Genomic DNA, 21,336 nt, shown 5'->3' on the forward strand with positions numbered 1-21,336 from the left:
GATTCTTCTGTTATTTTATTAAAGTTGATTGACTATTTGAGGTAAGAATACTCTCATCTTCATCTTTATGGACCAACTCGTAGGGCTCATTGCTACATTATGATTGAGGGTAAACCTTATTAGCAAAATTGCATACATTTTATTCGAATTGTTTAAAAATTTTGAAATACTATATGGCCAGTGGAAATGAATGAATCAACATTTTAAAACATCTGAAGTATTTTATACAATTTTGTTTTAATGGATATTTTGATATATTTATTCTAAAACATAAAAAGGACATTGGATCATTTTTATCAATGTAGTGTATTGCACAAATTACATTTATAGTCCATATGTAATATTTTCCATTGTGTTGTACCTTTGATGGTGTTAACCATGGTGTCACGTGGACGGGAATATGCATGGAAATGATATGCAGATGAGGTTATAAATAGTAAAAATAGGCGTCATAAGCTCCATATATGGTGATTTCGGGGAGGAGACAGGGTGGAGATGCACGTACGCATAATCTTCTGCTGACTGGGATTTAAAAAGGGATTTGTGCGCAGGTTCTGGCATACGCATGGTTTTATAAATCAGAATTTTTTTTTGTGCGTACGCAGAATCTAGCTTTTGCACGTACATACACTTTTAGGATGAAATCTACGCAAAGTTTTATAAATGAGGCCCCTGGTCTGTTCTGCAGGTTTTCTTTGACTAACTTTTGACATCCTTGAAGGCATGGTCGTCATCATGTGGACAAACTAATTACTCACCAAAAAATTAAATGCGTAACCTGTGCGTAAAAGTACGTGCGGTTATAGAAATCCAGCAGCGCGCATAAAGTACATGCATACTCTTCTGATGACGAAATTTGCGTCACATGACACACTGAACTCTAATCCCTGTGTAAGCATAAAAAAGGTTAGTTCACCAAAAATGAAAATTCTATCATTAATTACTCACCCTCATGTTGTTCCAGACCTGTAAGACCTTTGTTCTTCTTTGAAACACAAAATAATATATTTTTCGATAAAATCAAATGGCTCAGTAGGGCCTCCATTGACAGCAAGATAATTAATACTTTCAAACACCCCAGAGTGGTACTAAAGACATATTTTAAACAGTTCATGTGACTAAAGTGGTTCAACCTTAATATTATGAAGTGATGAGAATATTTTTTGTATGCCAAAAAACGACTTTATTCAACAATATCTAGTGATGTGCGATTAATATTATCATCAGAAAGTCATATACACCTATGGCTTGAGGGTGAGTAAAGCTTGGGCTAATTTTCATTTGAGAGAGAACAAATCTTTTAAATGAATGAGAAATTCATATCTGGTGGGAACAGAAAAATAATTGAAGTAAGCTAAGTATAAAGGTATGATAACACCACAATGAACTAAAAACACTGTATTGTTCATGCCAGACCAGTAGTTGGCGATGTCACTTTGTAAAGAATCACTACGCAGCTATACTGAACAAATAATATGCACAATATCACCGTTTTCACAAATTTGTATTATTGTAGTTTACATGGAGAACATAACAGTACCCTTTAAAAAACGTACACTTTTTTAAAAGTTTTTTCATTTTTTAGGCCCCCAAAAACCACCGTCATGTAAATGAATGGATAAAATCATGTTCTTTTTCCAGTGATTTTCCTGTGACCTTTTTTCTTTTATAATATCTCTCAATAGAGCTGAATGATTAATCATAAAAAGAATAAAATTGCAGTAATGAAACAATTTGCCCATGTCTTTTAAACCTTTAATAAAATCATACCAGAACATTCAAATCTGTGTTTGTGCTGCCAGAGCCACAATTTAGTTAGTTTTGTGTTACAAATATTTAAATTATCACAGAAGTACTTTGAAACTAACTTGGCTCATCAAATAACGGTTGTATCAATTACATCTTATGCCACTAGTTGGTGAATAATGACTGTTAAAAATGTATTTGTCATTGAATCATTCATTCAAAGGATTTGTTCAAAAACATGATTCATCCTGTAATGAAACAAGTAATGAGTCATGCCTTGAGTAAACAAGACAATGAGTTATTGAATTCATTCAAAACCATTTTTAAATAATTCATTCAAACATTTTCCAGCAATTAATATTTTTATCTTTAAATTACATGTTATTTTGTTTGGATGTATATTCAGAATTGTGGGACAATCATGATCTCTATTTGAAACCAAAAAAATTGTGATTCTCATCTTATCCAGAATTGTGCAGCCCTAAAGACCCCAAGTGTACTTCAAACAAAGTTCTTTTTCGTTCTTCGTTTAGGGGTAAAACAAAGTTCGAAATGTGTGACCAGCAATATACTGTAAACGAACATCTGACGCCGTCCACACTGCTGAGAGCAAAGGTTACATTAATATGTAAATATGTACCGTGCACTTTCTTCTCAGTAACAAAATAAACAACAAAAATGAGTAAACAGCAGGCATTTATAATAGAAAGCATAAGAAAAGTGTCTGATCATAACATCGGTATGTTAGCATGAGCTCTGCAAATTAGCACTCCAGTCACGTCACGTTGCTTAAAATCAAGCAGCTTTACAGAATCAAACACTAGACAGTGTTAGTGCCTCATTTTATCAAAAGCACAACTTCATTTTGTACTATAAAGTGGCTATCTAGTGTTGTTCATGTTTTCACCCGCGGAGATCTTACCTCAACGAACTCAAACACACGAAATGAGTCAGAGATGCGCTCCACGCGAATGAAAGAGGAGCCTCAGCGCACACCTCCTATTACGTTATCGTCACTGACCAATGGTAGTACGAAGGTGTTTTGCAGCTGGAGCAAACTTTTCCTGAAAGTTCGCTTTGGCAAACTGTTTCAAACTCCCAAAAAGAACACAAAACAAACTTCGTTTGGCATGATTTTGTTCAATATTACATCACATCAATTTGTTCTTTGATTTAATTCGAAGTATACCGGGGCCCTAACAGTGTTTCTCAGAAATTGCTTACTGCTCCTTTAAATTGCCTTTCTGCAGAGATTGGTGCAGATGAGCTTGTGATCCATTTAAAACTCTTCTCACATGAATTATGTGTGTAAGGCATCTCTTCAGTGTGAATTCTCTTGTCTTTCCACACTAAGAGCAGGTAAAATTATCTTCCTTTATATGTGAAAGTGTTTCCACACTGAATTCAAGTAAAAGGCCTTTTTCAAGTATGAATCAACATGTGCTTCTTAAGGTTTCCTTTACACGTGAAAGTGTTTCCACACTGAGAGCAGGTGAAAGGCTTTTCTGAAGTGTGAGTTACCAAATGAACATTAAGGCTTGCTTTCTGAGCAAAACTCTTTCCACACTGAGGGCAGGTGAAAGGCTTTTTTCCAGTATGAATTAACATGTGAGTCTTAAGGCATCTTTTAAATGTGAAAGTTTTTCCACACTGAGAGCAGGTGAAAGGCTTTTCTGAAGTGTGAGTTACCAAATGACCTTTAAGGTGTCCTTTCTGTGTAAAACTCTTTCCACACTGAGAGCAGCTGAAAGGCTTTATTCCGGCATGAATTAACATGTGCTTCTTAAGGCCTTCTTTACGTGTGAAAGCTTTTCCACACTGAGAGCAGGTGATAGGCTTTTCTGAAGTATGAGATACCAAATGATCATTGAGGTGAGCTTTCTGTGTAAAACTCGTTCCACAGTGAGAGCAGGTGAAAGGCTTTTTACCAGTATGAATTAACATGTGAGTCTTAAGGTTTTCTTTACGTGTGAAAGTGTTTCCACACTGAGAGCAGCTGAAAGGCTTTTCTGATGTATGAATTAACAAATGATCCTTAAGGTGTCCTTTCTGTGTAAAACTCTTTCCACACTGAGAGCAGGTGAAAGGCCTTTTTCCAGCATGAATTAACATGTGCTTCTTAAGGTTTTCTTTACGTGTGAAAGTGTTTCCACATTGAGAGCAGGTGAAAGGCCTTTTTCTATTATGTATCAATATGTGAGTCTTAAGGTTTCCTTTCTGTGCAAAACTCTTTCCACACTGAGAGCAGGTCAAAGACTTTTTTGCAACATGCATCAATATGTGAGCCTTAAGGCTTCTTTTAAGTTTGAAAGTGTTTCCACACTGAGGGCAGGCAAAAGGCTTTTCTGAAGTGTGAATTAACAAATGATCATTAAGGTGTCCTTTCTGTGTAAAACTCTTTCCACACTGGGAGCAGGTATAAGGCTTTTTTCCTGTGTGAATTATCATGTGAGTTTTAAGGCTTCTTTTATGTTTAAAAGTGTTTCCACACTGAGGGCAGGTGAAAGGCTTTTCTGAAGTGTGAGTTACCAAATGATCATTGAGGTGTCCTTTCTGTGTAAAACTTTTTCCACACTGAGAGCAGGTGAATAGCTTTTTGACTTCTGTTATTTGAATGCTGCTTTGTGAGCAACTGTTTTCAGTTTTGGAGCAACTCAATGGTTTTTCTTCAGCGGTGACATCATGAACTTTCTGAAGCTGATATTTCTCCTCCACTTCATTCAGTTCTTCTCTTTCCTCTTTCACTTTCATCAGGCCTAAAATAAAAACATTAAAATAATAAATCAATTAGGACAATTGGATAAAAATAATAGGAAACACATTGAGAAAACTTAGTTGGCCAACGAACAAAACCTGCTCGACGGCCGACCGTCGGCTTGGTGTGTTCCTGCCTTAATGCACGTTCATGACAATGACATCACTTTGTTTCACAAATTTGCATTGTTGTAGTTGTTGAAGCATGAGCAGACTTGTGGCTACATTTCAAATATGAGGATGTTATCTCTAAAACTATGAAATTTTAAACATTTTATCAAACCAAGTCATGTTGGTTTTTATGCTAATAAAATATTGTAATACCCTGTATAACACCCATCTGCAGTATATTGTCTAAATAAATAAAATAAATAAATAAGCAAGGTAAATTATCAAATAAGTATGCCCCCTCGCCCCACAAAATATTGTGTATCGCTAATTACACAGGCTGAAAATATGACGATATGAAAATTGACCATATCTTCTATGCATGTGACGGTATCAAATTTTCATGTTGATATGATTGCTGAAGCTTTTATGACGGTATACGGTATTATCACAATATTGAAATAAGTTGCAAAAAAAAGTGCCGTCATAGTATAACAGGTTTAAGAACTATTTTTGTAATAAAAAGAACTTTGAATGTTTAAATACAATAATACAACACATTATTTAAAGCAGTAGTTCTCAAACTTTTTACACCAAGTACCACCTCAGAAAATATTTCTCTCTCCAAGTACGACCACAATGACCAACATTTAAATACAGTAGCGTAGTAGGCCTAACTATTCAGCTAAATTTAAAAAACGAGGCAGTTTATTCCAAATAATTATATTTATTATTGTTAAACACTGTAAATGCACAGTTTGAACATCAACACTGCACTTACATACAGGTAAATTCAAACCCTATTCCAAAAAAGTTGGGACACTGTACAAATTGTGAATAAAAAGAATGCAATAATTTACAAATCTCATAAACTTTATATTTTATTCACAATAGAATATAGACAACATATCAAATGTTGAAAGTGAGACATTTTGAAATGTCATGCCAAATATTGGCTCATTTTGGATTTCATGAGAGCTACACATTCCAAAAAAGTTGGGACAGGTAGCAATAAGAGGCCGGAAAAGTTAAATGTACATATAAGGAACAGCTGGAGGACCAATTTGCAACTTATTAGGTCAATTGGCAACATGATTGGGTATAATAAGAGCCTCCCTTAAAAAAGTGTCTCTCAGAAGTCAAGATGGGCAGAGGATCACCAATTCCCCCCAATGCTGCGGGGAAAAATAGGAGCAATATCAGAAAGAAGTTTCTCAGAGAAAAATCCAAAGATTCAGAGAATCTGGAACAAATCTCTGTGCATAAGGGTCAAGGCTAGAAAACCATACTGGATGCCCATGATCTTCGGGCCCTTAAATGGCACTGCATCACATAGAGGAATAATACTGTAATGGAAATCACAACATGGGCTCAGGAATACTTACAGAAAACATTGTCGGTGAACACAATTCACCGTGCCATTCACCGTTGCCGGCTAAAACTCTATAGGTCAAAAAAGAAGCCATATCTAAACATGATCCAGAAGCGCAGGCGTTTTCTCTGGGCCAAGGCTCATTTAAAATGGACTGTGGCAAACTGGAAAACTGTTCTGTGGTCAGACGAATCAAAATTTGAAGTTCTTTTTGGAAAACTGGGACGCCATGTCATCCGGACTAAATAGGACAAGGACAACCCAAGTTGTTATCAGCGCTCAGCTCAGAAGCCTGCATCTCTGATGGTATGGGGTTGCATGAGTGCGTGTGGCATGGTCAGCTTACACATCTGGAAAGGCACCATCAATGCTGAAAGGTATATCCAATTTCTAGAACAACATATGCTCCCATCAAGACGTCGTCTCTTTCAGGGAAGACCTTGCATTTTCCAACATGACAATGCCAGACCACATACTGCATCAATTACAACATCATGGCTGCGTAGAAGAAGGTTACGGGTACTGAAATGGCCAGCCTGCAGTCCAGGGGTCTCATTTATAAAGCGTGCGTATGCACAAAACGGGGCTGGAAACGTGCGTACGCCAGTTCCCACGCAAAGGTTGTGATCTATAAAAAGAAACTTGACAGGAGAATGTGCGCACATTTAAGCAAACTTTGAGCTGTGCGTACGCACATTCTGGAGACAAAAGTGATATGAATTGACACGCTGTTTTAATGACAGTGAGGAGTGCTGGGAGCACAATAATTCCTCTTTAAACTACAATGCAGATGTTATGACAAAATATTTTTTCGAGAATGACGATCAGTGATGCACACTTAACTTAGATATTATGGAAGACACTGCTGGATTCGGTGGTCGAACGGTCCGTTGTCCAGTTTGAATAGGTCCAATAATATCTTACTGTACCACAGCTGCAGGAGGTGATGATGTCGTGTGAAGGATCTTCAAACAATAACCATTTGAAGGATATAATTTGAGGAAAACTGTAAGATTTGCATGTTTCCTTTTTAAAATACTTCAGTGAAGCGCCGAGAAAGACAATTGTATTTACACTGCAATAAATAAGTAGGCCTATTTGTTTCCACTAAAAATAGCTTATAAACTTTCTAAAAGATATGTTCACCTTATCAGCAAAACTGCATTAATTTGATTTGAATTGTTTTATACTATTAAAATACTATTTGGCCAGTGGAAATGAATAAATCAACTGTATATTAAAACCTTTATCTTAAGTATTTAATACAATTTTGCTTTAATGGATATTTTGATATATTTATTCTAAAACAAAGAGGATATTGGATTATTTTTTTTTAATCAATGTAGTGTATGGCAGAAATGGCATTTATAGTCTGTATCTAATATTTTCCAATGTCTTGTACCTTTGACGGTGTTAACTATGGTGTCACATGGATGGGAATATGCATGGAAATGGTTAGTAAAACTAGGCGTCATAATCTCCATACATGGTGATTTCGGGGAGGACACAGGGTGGAGATGCACGTACGCACAATCTTCCGCTGACTGGGATTTATAAAGGGATTTGTGCGCAGGTTCTGGCATACGCATGGTTTTATAAATCTGAATTTTTTTTGTGCGTACGCAGAATTTAGCTTTTGCGAATTTACACTTTTAGTAGGGAACCTACGCACAGTTTAATAAATGAGACCCCTGATCTTTCACCCATAGAAAACATTTGGCACATCATAAAGAGGAAGATGCGAAAAAGAAGACCTAAGACAGTTGACCAACTAGAAGCCTGTATTAGACAAGAATGGGACAACATTCCTATTCCTAAACTTGAGCAACTTGTCTCCTCAGTCCCCAGACGTTTGCAGACTGTTATAAAAAGAAGAGGGGATGCCACACAGTGTTAAACATGGCCCTGACCTAACTTTTTTGAGATGTGTTGATGCCATGAACTTTAAAATCAACTTATTTTTCCCTTAAAAATTATACATTTTCTCATTTTCATCTATGTTGTATTCTGAATAAAATATTGAAATTTGAAACTTCCACATCATTGCATTCTGTTTTTATTCACAATTTGTACAGTGTCCCAACTTTTTTGGAATCGGGTTTGTAAAAAAAAAAAAAAAAAAAAAATGTATTGAACTTAAAAGTTAAATAAAAAGTCTACTGTACTTTAAATGTTTAAATAAAAATGAACTTAAATAAAGATCAAATTAAAATGTGTTGTACTTAAATGTTAAGTAAACAATTTACTGTACTCATTAAAAAAAACAACACAGGCTGTATGTGTAATTGCAAGTAACAATAACAGCTGTAACATAACTGTATTAAATCATATGAAATTAAAGTAAGTCGCAGATGCATAACACACTATTATCTTCATTAAAAGCAAGGAGACCTTACCAGTGCTGTTGCCGCTCTCTCCTATTGCGTTCTTTGATTTTGAAATTAACTGATGGTCAATAATAAAATGCACCTCATATTTCTTGCTTTCGGTGACGTGAACTCTATTAAATGTACATATATTGCAGGAACTGAAGATCGGATTTATCCGTTAACCTGCACTTAACATTTTCACGTGCATTTTGTTTTCAAATAAGACCAATATCGCAATGTATCATCATAGGATTGTCTGGCAATATATCGATTATCGCAGAATCACTGACTCGCGATATTATCGTTATCGTGAGCCATTTATGGTGATCGTATCGTATCGTATCGTGAGGTACCATCCGACATTTGAGGTTACACGGAAATAAGTAAAGTCCCACCCCACGACTGTCTAAAATAAAAAGTAAGGGCTTGATCTGCGCGCAGAGGAGATGCCATGCACACGCAGGTTTAAAATGAGCTTGCGGACTCCCGCGAGAGGATAACAGATATACACGCGAGGAAACGGAAGTGATTTACTGCGTGCGAAAGCATCAGTTGTGCGCTCAGTCATTATTGCCATTATAATGCAGTCATAGACAGATTAATGAATTATTAGAAAAACACTAGGGCTGGGACGATACATTGATTATCGATCGATACAATGAATCTGGATCAATCCTGATATTGTCCCTTTCTAATCGATTCTGAGCTTAGTTTTAACAGCAGATGGCACTCTAGGCTAGTTTTTAACCACACCAGTGCTTCCCACACATACCCTTTACTTGGGCAGGCCGCCCAGGTATATTAATGGCTGCCCAAGTATATCTGGAGACACATTTATGCTTTTATTATTTTTATCCTTGTATACTTTTGTATCCGCCCAAGATAATGAAACTATCCACGACCAATTAACTAGTGGAAAATCTCCCCTCGCCCTACGTGTTTTGTACCTGCTCATTATGTGTGCGTCACAACTGTTTACTCCTGCTGACATTCCCACAGGCGCTGCAGAGATATTTCACAAAGCCCACAATTGTGTAGATATTTCAAAATAAGAGTCCCGGTTAATTTCGGGGTTGTTTATAATTAAAAGTCACAAGCTACGTTTTTTTTCTTCTTCTGGACATTATTGGTACTTTGGTTACAAAAATTTTATTTAATTTAATGCATAGTAAGAAAAGGCTAAGAACATTATTTGACACATATTATTCATTATTTAAATTTTACTAGTAAAATCTGTGTCCCATTCACTGAGTGAGACACTATATGACATAGCAAGGAGAACATAGGAAAAGGAGAACTATTTAAATGCCGTAATTTTGCATAATTTACAATACATAACAATACTTTGGTTCCCTGGTCTGTTTAAAGGTGCCGTAGAACGTCTTTTTAAAAGATGTAATATAAGTCTAAGGTGTCCCCTGAATGTGTTAGCTCAAGTTTCAGCTCAAAATACCCCATAGATTTTTTTTTTTTAATTCATTTTTTTTAACTGCCTATTTTGGGGCATCATTAAATATGTGCCGATTCAGGCTGCGGCCTCTTTAAATTCTCGTGCTACCCGCCCCCGGAGCTCGCGGTTGCCTTAAACAGCATAAACAAAGATCACACAGCTAATATAACCCTCAAAATGGAACTTTACAAAGTGTTCGTCATGCAGTATGTCTAATCGTGTAAGTATGGTATTTATTTGGATGTTTACATTTGATTCTGAATTTGATGGTGCTCCGACACTAAAGCTAACATTACACACTGTTGGAGAGATTTATAAAGAATGAAGTTGTGTTTGTGCATCATGCAGACTGCAAGTGTTTAAAAAATGAAAATAACAGTTTTGTCCTTGTGAATACACTAAGAAACGATGGTAACTTTAACCACGTTTAACAGTACATTAGCACATGCGAACGAAACATTTAGAAAGAATTTACAAATATCACTATTAATATCATGTTATCATGGATCATGTCAGATATTATTGCTCCATCTGCCATTTTTTGCTATTGTCCTTGCTTGCTTACCTAGTCTGCTGATTCAGCTGTGCACAGATCCAGACGTTAATACTGACTGCCCTTGTGTAATGCCTTGAACATGAGCTGGCATATGCAAATATTGGGGGCGTACATATTAATGATCCCGACTGTTACGTAACAGTCAGTGTTATTTTCACTGTACTGTATTATATATGTTTCAAAAGGCAGCAAGATTTTTTTTCACCTTTCTTTACTTCTACAGAGAGAGGTGGACTTTTGTTTGTCTTTATTATTTTCTGTTGCTGTATTATTTGGTTAGTGTTATTTCAAAAGGCAGCAATAAATGACACTTTAAAAGCTAAAGTGTTCATGTGATTTTATACATTAGTAGTGTTATTAGTAGTAATTGTGATAATCTTAAAACATCTTAAGAATATGATCATACCAACAAAATCTATAAACGTTGCATCCCTAACGCGAATCAAGATTCAATGTATTGTCCCAGCCCTAATGCACACCCGAGGTGGGGGTGTGCTTCATGTCATGGCCGTTACACCTCGAGTGTGCATTATTTTCTAATAATTCAATGGTCTGGAGTCAATTATTCTGCTTATACTATGGTTACCACACCTCAAGACACTATTCAGATGTTATTTTTCAAGATATTTTTTCAGGTTTTTGTCCATAATACACTCTTGTGTGGGGGACTAATTTCTTACAAATCTCATCCCAAGCCTCCGTTGCCAATTCCAAAATGTAATTTCAGAACTAGTAACGAAGGCTTGAGCCATTGATAGCAGACTATACAGTTATTAACACACTTATGAGAGAGAGACTAAGCATATGTGAATTAAGGTCCTAGAGAAATAACTGAAATCATTTGGTTAAGTAATATGGAACTGCAATTTGACCAAGACCTGCTAGAACTACTTTAGCCATGCTGTTCCCTGAAAATAATTGCACACCTTATTCGAGCACTCAACAGCCCTGTGGTATACATAGAATGTAATGTTACGATATTATAACTAATATGTGAAATTCACAATGGTGGTATATTTTGTCTTTAAGATTATCTTAAATCAGAAGATATGTTTAACATATTTCATAGAGTATACAAGTGTACACTGTACACATTTGTTTTTGTTTTTTTTTTCTAGATAAATTGTTCAGAGGGGTTTGACCTGTGTGTTGCAGTTAGACTAGGTTATTTATATGTACAAATTATCCCAGATTCCCAGCCAATAAGATTCCATGTAGCATTTTCATCGGTCAGTCGGAAGTATATAATGATTGTTTAATAACTTTTGACAACGTTAAAAGCAAAAATAAGTAATTTATAGTGTAACATGGAGAGATTCGAGCGTGCAGTTCATAAGAGACTATATAGCTGGTTTCAGCGGCAACATAAACTAGGGTGACCAAACGTCCTTTTTTCCCAGGACATGTCCTTTTTCATGTCCTGTCCTGGCCGTCCTGTTTTTTTTATTTTTTATAAAGTGATGAAAATGTCCGGGTTTTCATTATTTTTCATTGGGCCATTAAATTGACCGGTGTTACGAGATTTTCGGTTTCTGTGATTTTCGGTTTCCGAAGGCAGAGCATATACATTAATATTAATGAGTTTCGCAGACATGCGCGATTGCACGTGCAACTGAGAATATTAGTAAACAGGATTATTCCATAAAAGTAAATATTCTCAGCGTCGCGGCTGACTTATGGCTAAACTACAGTTGTTTACCTCTAGGTAAGAGTTTATAATGTTTTCATTAGTATGCATGATTTGTGCAGTCGTCTGTAACTGAATAACATACTTCGTGTAACCGCAAAGCAACCTTCAGCTCGTCTACTGCTCGTTGTGCTCTTCCTTTGTTGCGATGTATACATTTGTTTTTTAACTTTTTAACATGCCTAAGCTAATTTGATAACCAAAAAAAAAAAAAAAAAAAAAAAAATGCTGGGAAAGATCAGCTAAATATAGAAGGGTAAGCAAGAAGGATGAGGAAGAAATACAGGATGAAGAGGAAAACGAGGATGAAGAAAACCAAAGATATAGACAATTTTTGTTAGTTTTTGTAACTTTGTGAGAGCTATTTTTGTTAAATTTGGATTGCTAATATAGCAGAGGTATTTAGTTATTTATTATTTATTTTTCTAATACAGAAGAGACATTAACTTGTCATAATAAAACATGTTGAATAACCTCTGAGAATCCTATCTGAATTTGTGTATTTGGTTATAGTGTTTTGTAAAATAACAATTTTATATCCATACAGAGGAGGCATATTTTAAATGTATTGAAAAGGCATCTTTGAATAAACTTCGAGGTATCATTTGAGTATTGCCGGGCCGAGTGTCCTGGATTTTGGTAATCAAAATATGGTCACCCTAACATAAACCAAGGTTTTAGCATTGGTTGTCAGCGTGAATGCCGCGAAAAACACATCCAAAACGGCAAAGAGCTAAGTGATTGACTGTACAAATAGCTTTGACACAAAACCTGAGGTATATACAGATTGCTGAAAGCTACAGAAAAAAGAAAAGATTGCTGCAAGAGACAGCTGGAATCCAGGCACAGAAACATGTTTTGCAATTTGTGTCAAAACCATTTCATTGTTAGATATTGTGCTGACAACTCATCGATTAAATATTTACCCTCTTATATTCTGCATAATTGGGTGTTTTTATATAAACACTGACAAAAACTATACAAGTTTTAGTGCTGGACGATTTGACGATATATATAAACCTACCTACATTGTAGTTAGCATTCACAGACAGATTTGCTTTAATGTATTTCCCCGGCGTCGAAATCAGGCACATATAAATGTCAGGAAACACGACTCTTGGCTGCATGTCAATATCCATGGATTTTTGACAATTTGCAAGAAACACTTTCGAGCCAAGTGTAATCGTTTGTTTTACTCGCGTTTTCGCAGTTTCCTCTATTAAATCCAAACATTCAGGTTCTTTTGCCATTCAGTCCAGCTGAGGGAGCGCGTTCTGGCGGGAAAGTGACACGTTCAACAAACACAGACCGGAAGTTAACTTCGGGCTAGTGCGTAACCGCGGCAACGCGCCTGCATCCAGTTTTGTGGGCGAGCAAAGAAAATCCGCGTGCTCTCGCGTTACTAAAAACAAAGTATGAAAAAAACAAAGTCTGTATGATGATCAACACAAGTTTTAAGATTCAAAAAAACAAAATCTAATTCATATTGATCCCGTTAAGTTGCATTTTTTTTTTCACATGTGAAACGTAGATTTAAGACATTTTAATATTAATTTACGCCTTGTTTTACATTAAAGAATCTAATACTTAATGTAGCGCAACAGTTATTAAATATGAATGAAGAATAAACACCAACCTCCTTGTTCCTCTTGTTTTATTCTCCAGGGTTCTGGTTCACTCATGTCCTCCTCACTCTCCTCTTTAACAAACACCATCTTCACAGCAGCAGATCCCAGTTCAGTTGATACTCCTCCAGATATTCCTGCTTGCTTCAAACCTTATTACCGTCTATGGGGATGATTTATTGATGATTCAAAATGTATCTAACAGTACACTAATAACAGTTTGTATTATGCCAGTATCACAACACAACACCAGAGATCATTCTGAAACTAATGTTCTTCCTCTGAGGTTTAATGGAGGTTGGCAAACACACGCATGTGTCTTACTGCCACCCACTGGACTGGAGTGTGGAGCGTTGATAGGCGGGAAAATAATTTGGGGTACACTGAAAAAAATGATGTGGACTTAAATACATATACACCATTTCCGCATAACACTTTTTAAGTAAATCCAACTTGAAGCAAATTTATGTAAAACTAACAAGAAATCCTTTGTTATAGGTACTTAAATATATTTGTTTATTCAACATTCTTTACTTAAAAACATAAGTTGAATTTACCAAGTAATAGCAAGTTGTGTTAACTTAACATTTAAGCTAATTTACATTAAAAAAAGACAGTCAATTGAGTTGAACAAACTTAAAATTTTAATTAATTTTAAAACATTTAGCTATTTGAATAAATGTACTGTACTGCTCTAGAACATTCAATGACTTAAAATAAGTACAATACATACAATTAACAACAGCATTTTACTTCATTTTTGGACAGCATTTCAACAAAAGGGTTTCACACAATTAGTACAATTAGTAAAATCAGTACAGAAATAAGGCATTTTAGATTTTCTGACAGAGACTGCAATATTTGTCATGATCACCAGTGAGAGTGCCCTTTCAGCCACTAGAGGGCACTCCATTCCGGACTCTCGTTTCCACCCATTGCATTCACTACATTACCCATAACGCACTCCCCGGACTCATTATCCCATGTTCATTGCACCAGCTGTTTTGTATCACATCATTAGTGTCTGTCTATTTATACCTGGTTTGTTTCTGCCTTTGTTTGTGGTTCTTTGTTTAATGTTACGTGTACTTCTGGTTCTCTTGTTTGGTTTTCTTTGTGTTAATTTTTGTACCTGTTTGTGTTGGACTGATTTTATGGACTTTGACCCTTGCCTGTTTGGATTACGTCTGGATTACCCTAATAAATTGCTGCATTTGGATCTGTCTGCGTCTTCGTGTGTACCATGACAGAAATAACCACCATGCAGAGATCCAGCAGCAGGAGACTCCGGTCATCAGTGGGGGCTGAGGAGGCTCAGGCGCTCCAGCCCATGACTCCGCTCCAGACGCAACAAAGGAGGTGGGCACTGAGTCTCTGCTTCCCACATCTAAAAGGAGGAAGAGGAGAAGGAAGGCTTCCATCCCCCAAGACCCGGAGCCCACTCCGGAGCCCGCTCCAGCCAGGGAGCCCACTCCGGAGCCCGCTCCAGCCAGGGAGCCCACTCCGGAGCCCGCTCCAGCCAGGGAGCCCACTCCGGAGCCCGCTCCAGCCAGGGAGCCCACTCCGGAGCCCGCTCCAGCCAGGGAGCCCACTCCGGAGCCCGCTCCAGCCAGGGAGCCCACTCCGGAGCCCGCTCCAGCCAGGGAGCCCACTCCGGAGCCCGCTCCAGCCAGGGAGCCCACTCCGGAGCCCGCTCCAGCCAGGGAGCCCACTCCGGAGCCCGCTCCAGCCAGGGAGCCCACTCCGGAGCCCGCTCCAGCCAGGGAGCCCACTCCGGAGCCCGCTCCAGCCAGGGAGCCCACTCCAGAGCCCGCTCCAGCCAGGGAGCCCACTCCTTTGGTCAGTCCTGCCATGGCCCAGAAGGCTGTCTTCACCTTCTACGCCTTGATTGTCCTACGCGCCTGGAGGATTTATTCAAGGTTTGTCGACCATAGTCCAGTCTGCCAGCCCGAGCCCACTGTCGTCCCGAAGCAGCCTGAAGCCGCTGCCGTCCCGGAGCAGTTCGAGCCCGCTGCTGTCCCAGAACAGCTCCAGCCTGAGGCCGCTGCTGTCCCAGAGCAGCTCCAGCCTGAGCCTGCTGTTGTCCCAGAGCATCCAAGCCTTCTGCCCTGCCACTGCCGCCCAGGCTTTCTGCCCTGCCGCCACTGCCCAGGCCGTCTGAACCGTTGGAATCTGCCTGGTCAGTTCCTCCGGCACCACCCTGGCAATCAGCCAGGACTCCAGACCCGCTGGAACCAGCCTGGTCAGTTCCTCCAGCGCCACCCTGGCTTTCAGTGGGGCGCCCTGGATCTGGCCCGCCATCCCTCCCCCTGATCCTCCTCCGGTCCACCTCCCTCCTGAGTTTTTGTGTTTTGTCTGGTGGAGCGTCTGGTAGCCGCTCCTTTGAGGGGGGGTAATGTCATGATCACCAGTGAGAGTGCCCTTTCAGCCACTAGAGGGCACTCCATTCCGGACTCTCTTTTCCACCCATTGCATTCACTACATTACCCATAACGCACTCCCCGGACTCATTATCCCATGTTCATTGCACCAGCTGTTTTGTATCACATCATTAGTGTCTGTCTATTTATACCTGGTTTGTTTCTGCCTTTGTTTGTGGTTCTTTGTTTAATGTTACGTGTACTTCTGGTTCTCTTGTTTGGTTTTCTTTGTGTTAATTTTTGTACCTGTTTGTGTTGGACTGATTTTATGGACTTTGACCCTTGCCTGTTTGCATTACGTCTGGATTACCCTAATAAATTGCTGCATTTGGATCTGTCTTCGTCTTCGTGTGTACCGTGACAATATTACTTTGGAAACAGTAACTTAAATAGCCTAAAATCATGACTGTAGTACTTCTGAAAAAAGTGACAATTTCACCAAAAGAAAGTTCCAGTCTTAAAAGGATCATCCATGAAGCCATCATTGTGATAATCCTGTGTGTGCTGTTCCAGTTCCTTTAGGTCACCATGGCTATCCTAAAGAAAAGCATATGTGTACTTACTTACTTTACTTAGTTTCAGATTGTTTTACAGTGGGAAAAATATAATGTATTTATGCTACACATATTGAGAGAATGTTTTGAAACAAGAAATCACCTTTATATTTAATAAATAAAATGTTTATAATTTCATTACTATTTTATTTTACTCTAAACACTGTCACGGGTGGTTGCAGGTGAACATACAAAGATCCACAAAGCTTTAATAACAATAATCCAAATGACAGGCAAACAAAATGCAACATGCTTAACTTAGGGGCTGTTTATACAACACCGTTTTCAACTAAAAATGGAAAACTTTTTTGCAATTATGGCCGTTCATTTACACAACAGCGTTTTGGTGGCCTGAAAACAAACTTTTGGGTTTTAAATGGGTTTAAATGGGTTTTCAGTCTATCCACCGTATTTTTCAACGCAAAGGTTCACGTTTTATTTTGGCAAAGCCAATTTGTCAAAATCAATTAATAGTCAAGTGTGAAATTAACAAAAATTGTATACCTCAAAAACAGGATGCACCATATCCTTCTACTGCTGCACCACAACTGTTCACACTGGAAAGATGGAGAAAAACAACAGTATTAAACAACGTAGAAAATGATTAAGATAGCTTTTTCAATTTTGATTGTATTATTTTTGGAGCTGTGTGAAAACTCAATTGTGTCTTTGTGAATACAAACGCATAAGAAAACAATACGCACACACACACACACACACACACATATATATATAGGGGCATATATATATGCACTTCTGAAAATGTGGCGCTGTGCTGCCAGTTTACGAATACACCCGCTAACACAATAAACGAGTGTTAATGAATGTTAAAAAAGTCAAAATGTTACTTTGTTAACATAAAGCTATAAGCTTTAGCTTACCTCTTATCTCCGTCTTCACCAAATCGAACTTCAGAAAATGTTGTGTTGGGCTTCCAGTTTAAGAATACACCCAATAACACAATAAACAAGTGTTTATGAATGTTTTAATTGTCAAACTCTAATATTTTATTTAGTTTTCTTTAAAGACAGCTTACCTGACAGAGTACTCACTGTCTTCACAACATTATGGTTCCAAATGGCTCCAGCTTCCCTCATTGGCTGGATAGAATATTTGCATATCACGTGCCTCACAAATACGTAATTTCTTTTGTTAGGTTTACTTAATTTTAACCAAGTTTTAATGCTCGTTGATGTTACTAAAATTTTTTCATTTACTTTATGCAAACACTTATGTTCACCTTTTAATTTACATTTTTGTGTTGCATACACTAGAAAATATTAAATAGAGCTTGAAATGTTATGAAAATATAATTTTTTGAGTTTATTCTGTTTATTTTTTATAAGTAATATGTTGAGCCAACGAATCACTTTTTACAGTGTAGAGGGTCCGTTTCTAATCTTTTTCCTTTAGAAAAAAAAGGAGAAGAAAACGAGAGATTCCCAATTTATTCCAGTCAAATATTTCAGTGACAATCACAGTATGTTCCCCAATGTTTAACACTACATTTTGCAGCATGACTGACATTACATTTAATAATAGAGGTGAAATAAGCAAAATAGAAACACTTTTCGGTAAACTGCATTAAATACAAATATTCTACACTACTAATATTTTATACAAATGCTTAGGTTCTCTTTTATCTCCAACTATGATCTTGGAAGGAATAAGAATTCTTCGCAAATGTTTTAAAATGGATCACAATTTGATCAGAATTTTTTTTTAACCACAGATTGTCAGATAGCACGTTTTGGCTTTGTTCCTCTTTCATTTTCTTTATGGATGTAGTTTGCTTGTCTTTGTTCCTTTGTTCTCGCCTTCATTTTGTCATGATTACTAATTAGAGCACACCCATTTTATCTAGTTCCTTTGCCTGTGTATTGAAGCCCATCAGTTCATTGTCTGATGTTGGTTGTGTTGATACTGTTATGTTGATTCTGCTGTTATTTTATTAAAGTTGATTGACTATTTAAAGTACGACTACTCTCATCTTCATCTTCATCTTCATGGACTATCTTGTGACATCAGGAGTGATGGAGGTCCTTCAAGTGTTTTTACACTGGGGCTCAATGCTACATTATGATTGAGGGTAATAAATCTGCACAATTCAATTTGATCAGATTTTTTACAGATGGTCAGGTGTAACTTTTTGGCTTTGTTCCTCTTTCATTTTCTTTATGGATGTAGCAGGTTGCTTGTCTTTGTTCCCGCCATCATTAGTTGTCATGGAAATCCGGCAGCGTGCGTAAAGTACATGCATACTCTTCTGATGACAAAATTTGCATCACATGACGCACTGTACTCTAATCCTCGTGTAAGCATAAAAAAGTGAATAATACTTTGGGCTGAAAAGGTTAGTTCACCGAAAATGAAAATTCTATCATTAATTACTCACCCTTATGTTGTTCCAGACCTGTAAGACCTTTGTTCATATTTGAAACACAAATTAAGATGTTTTTGATAAAATACGATGGCTCAGTGAGGCCTCCATTGACAGCAAGATAATTAATCCTTTCAAACACCCCAGAGTGGTACTAAAGACATATTTTAAACAGTTCATGTCACTAAAGTGGTTCAACCTTAATATTATGAAGTGATGAGAATACGCCAAAACACGACTTTATTCAACAATATCTAGTGATGGGCGATTAATATAATCATCAGAAAGTCATTTACACCTATGGCTTGAGCTTGGGCTAATTTTCATTTGAAAGAGAACAAATCTTCTAAATGAATGAGAAATTCATAGCTGGTGGGAACAGAAAAATAATTGAAGTAAGCTAAGTATAAGGGTACGATTAAACCACAATGATGTATATAGATGACAACATCAAAACAATCTCATTCACACACATCTGGGAAAAAACTAAAAACACTTATTGTTCATGGCAGGCCTATGGAAGCCCGTTTCCGCCACAAAAAAAAAAAAAAACCTCCACTAAAAAAAAAAAAAAAAAAAAGATGAATTGCGAGTTTATATCTCACAATTACGAGTTATAAAGTCAGAATTCTGAGATATAAAGTCGCAATTGCGTGATAAAAAGTCAGAATTCTGAGATATAAAGTCGCAATTGCGAGTTATAAAGTCAGAATTCTGAGATATAAAGTCGCAATTGCGTGATAAAAAGTCCGAATTCTGAGATATAAAGTCGCAATTGCATGATAAAAAGTCCGAATTCTGAGATATAAAGTCACAATTGTGTGATAAAAAGTCAGAATTCTGAGATATAAAGTCGCAATTGCGTGATAAAAAGTCAGAATTCTGAGATATAAAGTCGCAATTGCGAGTTATAAAGTCAGAATTCTGAGATATAAAGTCGCAATTGCGTGATAAAAAGTCAGAATTCTGAGATAAAGTCGCAATTGCATGATAAAAAGTCCGAATTCTGAGATATAAAGTCGCAATTGCGTGATATAAAGTCAGAATTCGGAGATATAAAGTTGCAATTGCGTGATATAAAGTCAGAATTCTGACTTTTTTTCTTGCAATTAACTGATGGTCAGTGTCTCTGTCTGTAACAGTGCATCCAACGATAGCCGTGCTGCCGTGAAGTCTGAAGCTGTTGGTGTATAAAATGTGCCACTTCAGCTTTGTCTGATTTATTGCGCCTCCGGCCACAGCTGATTCTTCTTCTTCTTATGATTATTATTATATTGTTATTATTGTGTAAAATTCATTAGTGTATCCATTCTGTTAAAAATAACTTTTATAGCCCAAATACCTCGACTGTAATTTGCAGAATTGCATGATTCTACCCTTGAGTTGCAAAGTTAATGAAACATGATAGGTATTGGTTGTTTTAGTATTAAGCCCACTAGATGGCAGTAAAAGCTGTTTTTTTCTCCTTGAAACGCTGTGTACAAGGTTACCATGGAAACATTCTATATGCATATTCCTGCATAATGCATATGTCCGGAGACTACTTGATATCACACAATTGCAAGTTTATATCTCAGAATTCTGAGATAAAAAGTCACAATTCATCTTTTTTTTTTAGTGCCTTTTTTTTTTTTTATGGAGTTTTTTTTTTTGTGTGTGGCGGAAACGGGCTTCCATACAGGCCAGTAGTTGGCGATGTCACTTTGTAAAGAACCACTACGCAGCTATACTGAACAAATTATACACATCATATCACTGTTTTCACAAATTTGTATTATTGTAGTTTACATGAAGAAGATAACAGTATCCTTTACAAAAAAAATACACTTTGAAATCTGTTTTTTAAAATTTTGCATTTTTAGGCTGCCAAAAACCACTGTCATGTAAATGAACGGATAAAATTGTTTTTTCCAGTGATTTTTCTGTGACCTTTTCTCTTTTATAATGTCTCACAATAGAGCTGAATGATTAATCATAAAAACATAGCAATTTTATTAATGAAACGATTTGCCCGCGTCTTTTAAACCTTTAATAAAACCATACCGGAACATTCAAATTTGTGTTCGTGCTGCCAGAGCCACACAGTAGTTATTTCTGTGAAATAAATATTTAAATTATCACATAAGTACTTTGAAACTAACTTGTTGTCTGTTGTCATTTACATCTTATGCCACTAGTTGGCGACAAGTGACTGTTAAAAATGTATTTGTCATTGAATCATTCATTCAAAAGATTTGTTCAAAATCTTATTTCATTACAGGATGAATCAGTGCATTTATTAACGAGTCATTGAATTCATTCAAAACCATCTTTAA

General features: G+C 37.0%; 1 protein-coding gene across 1 annotated transcript; it reads right to left on the minus strand.

The window, feature by feature from the left end:
- Positions 1-1,745: 1,745 nt before the first annotated feature.
- On the minus strand, positions 1,746-13,920 carry LOC137009291 (gastrula zinc finger protein XlCGF57.1-like). The gene is made up of 2 exons (XM_067371370.1): positions 13,679-13,920; positions 1,746-4,502 (listed from the first exon to the last, which is right to left on the minus strand). Exons 1-2 carry the CDS (start codon positions 13,755-13,757, stop codon positions 3,169-3,171), a joined length of 1,413 nt encoding a protein of 470 aa, XP_067227471.1. The 5' UTR covers positions 13,758-13,920; the 3' UTR covers positions 1,746-3,168.
- Between the last annotated feature and the right edge of the window lie 7,416 nt (positions 13,921-21,336).

This window comes from Chanodichthys erythropterus, chromosome 3, assembly GCF_024489055.1.
Source record: "Chanodichthys erythropterus isolate Z2021 chromosome 3, ASM2448905v1, whole genome shotgun sequence".
Taxonomy (NCBI): Eukaryota; Metazoa; Chordata; class Actinopteri; order Cypriniformes; family Xenocyprididae; genus Chanodichthys; species Chanodichthys erythropterus.

What these genes read in the sequence shown, in the direction of transcription:
- LOC137009291 (XM_067371370.1), bottom strand. Translation starts at nt 13,757, where the DNA reads ATGGTGTTTGTTAAAGAGGAGAGTGAGGAGGACATGAGTGAACCAGAA. An exon ending in AAAACAAGAGGAACAAGGAG is followed by an intron (nt 4,503 to 13,678) that starts GTTGGTGTTTAT and finishes TTTTTATTTTAG; the next exon opens with GCCTGATGAAAGTGAAAGAG.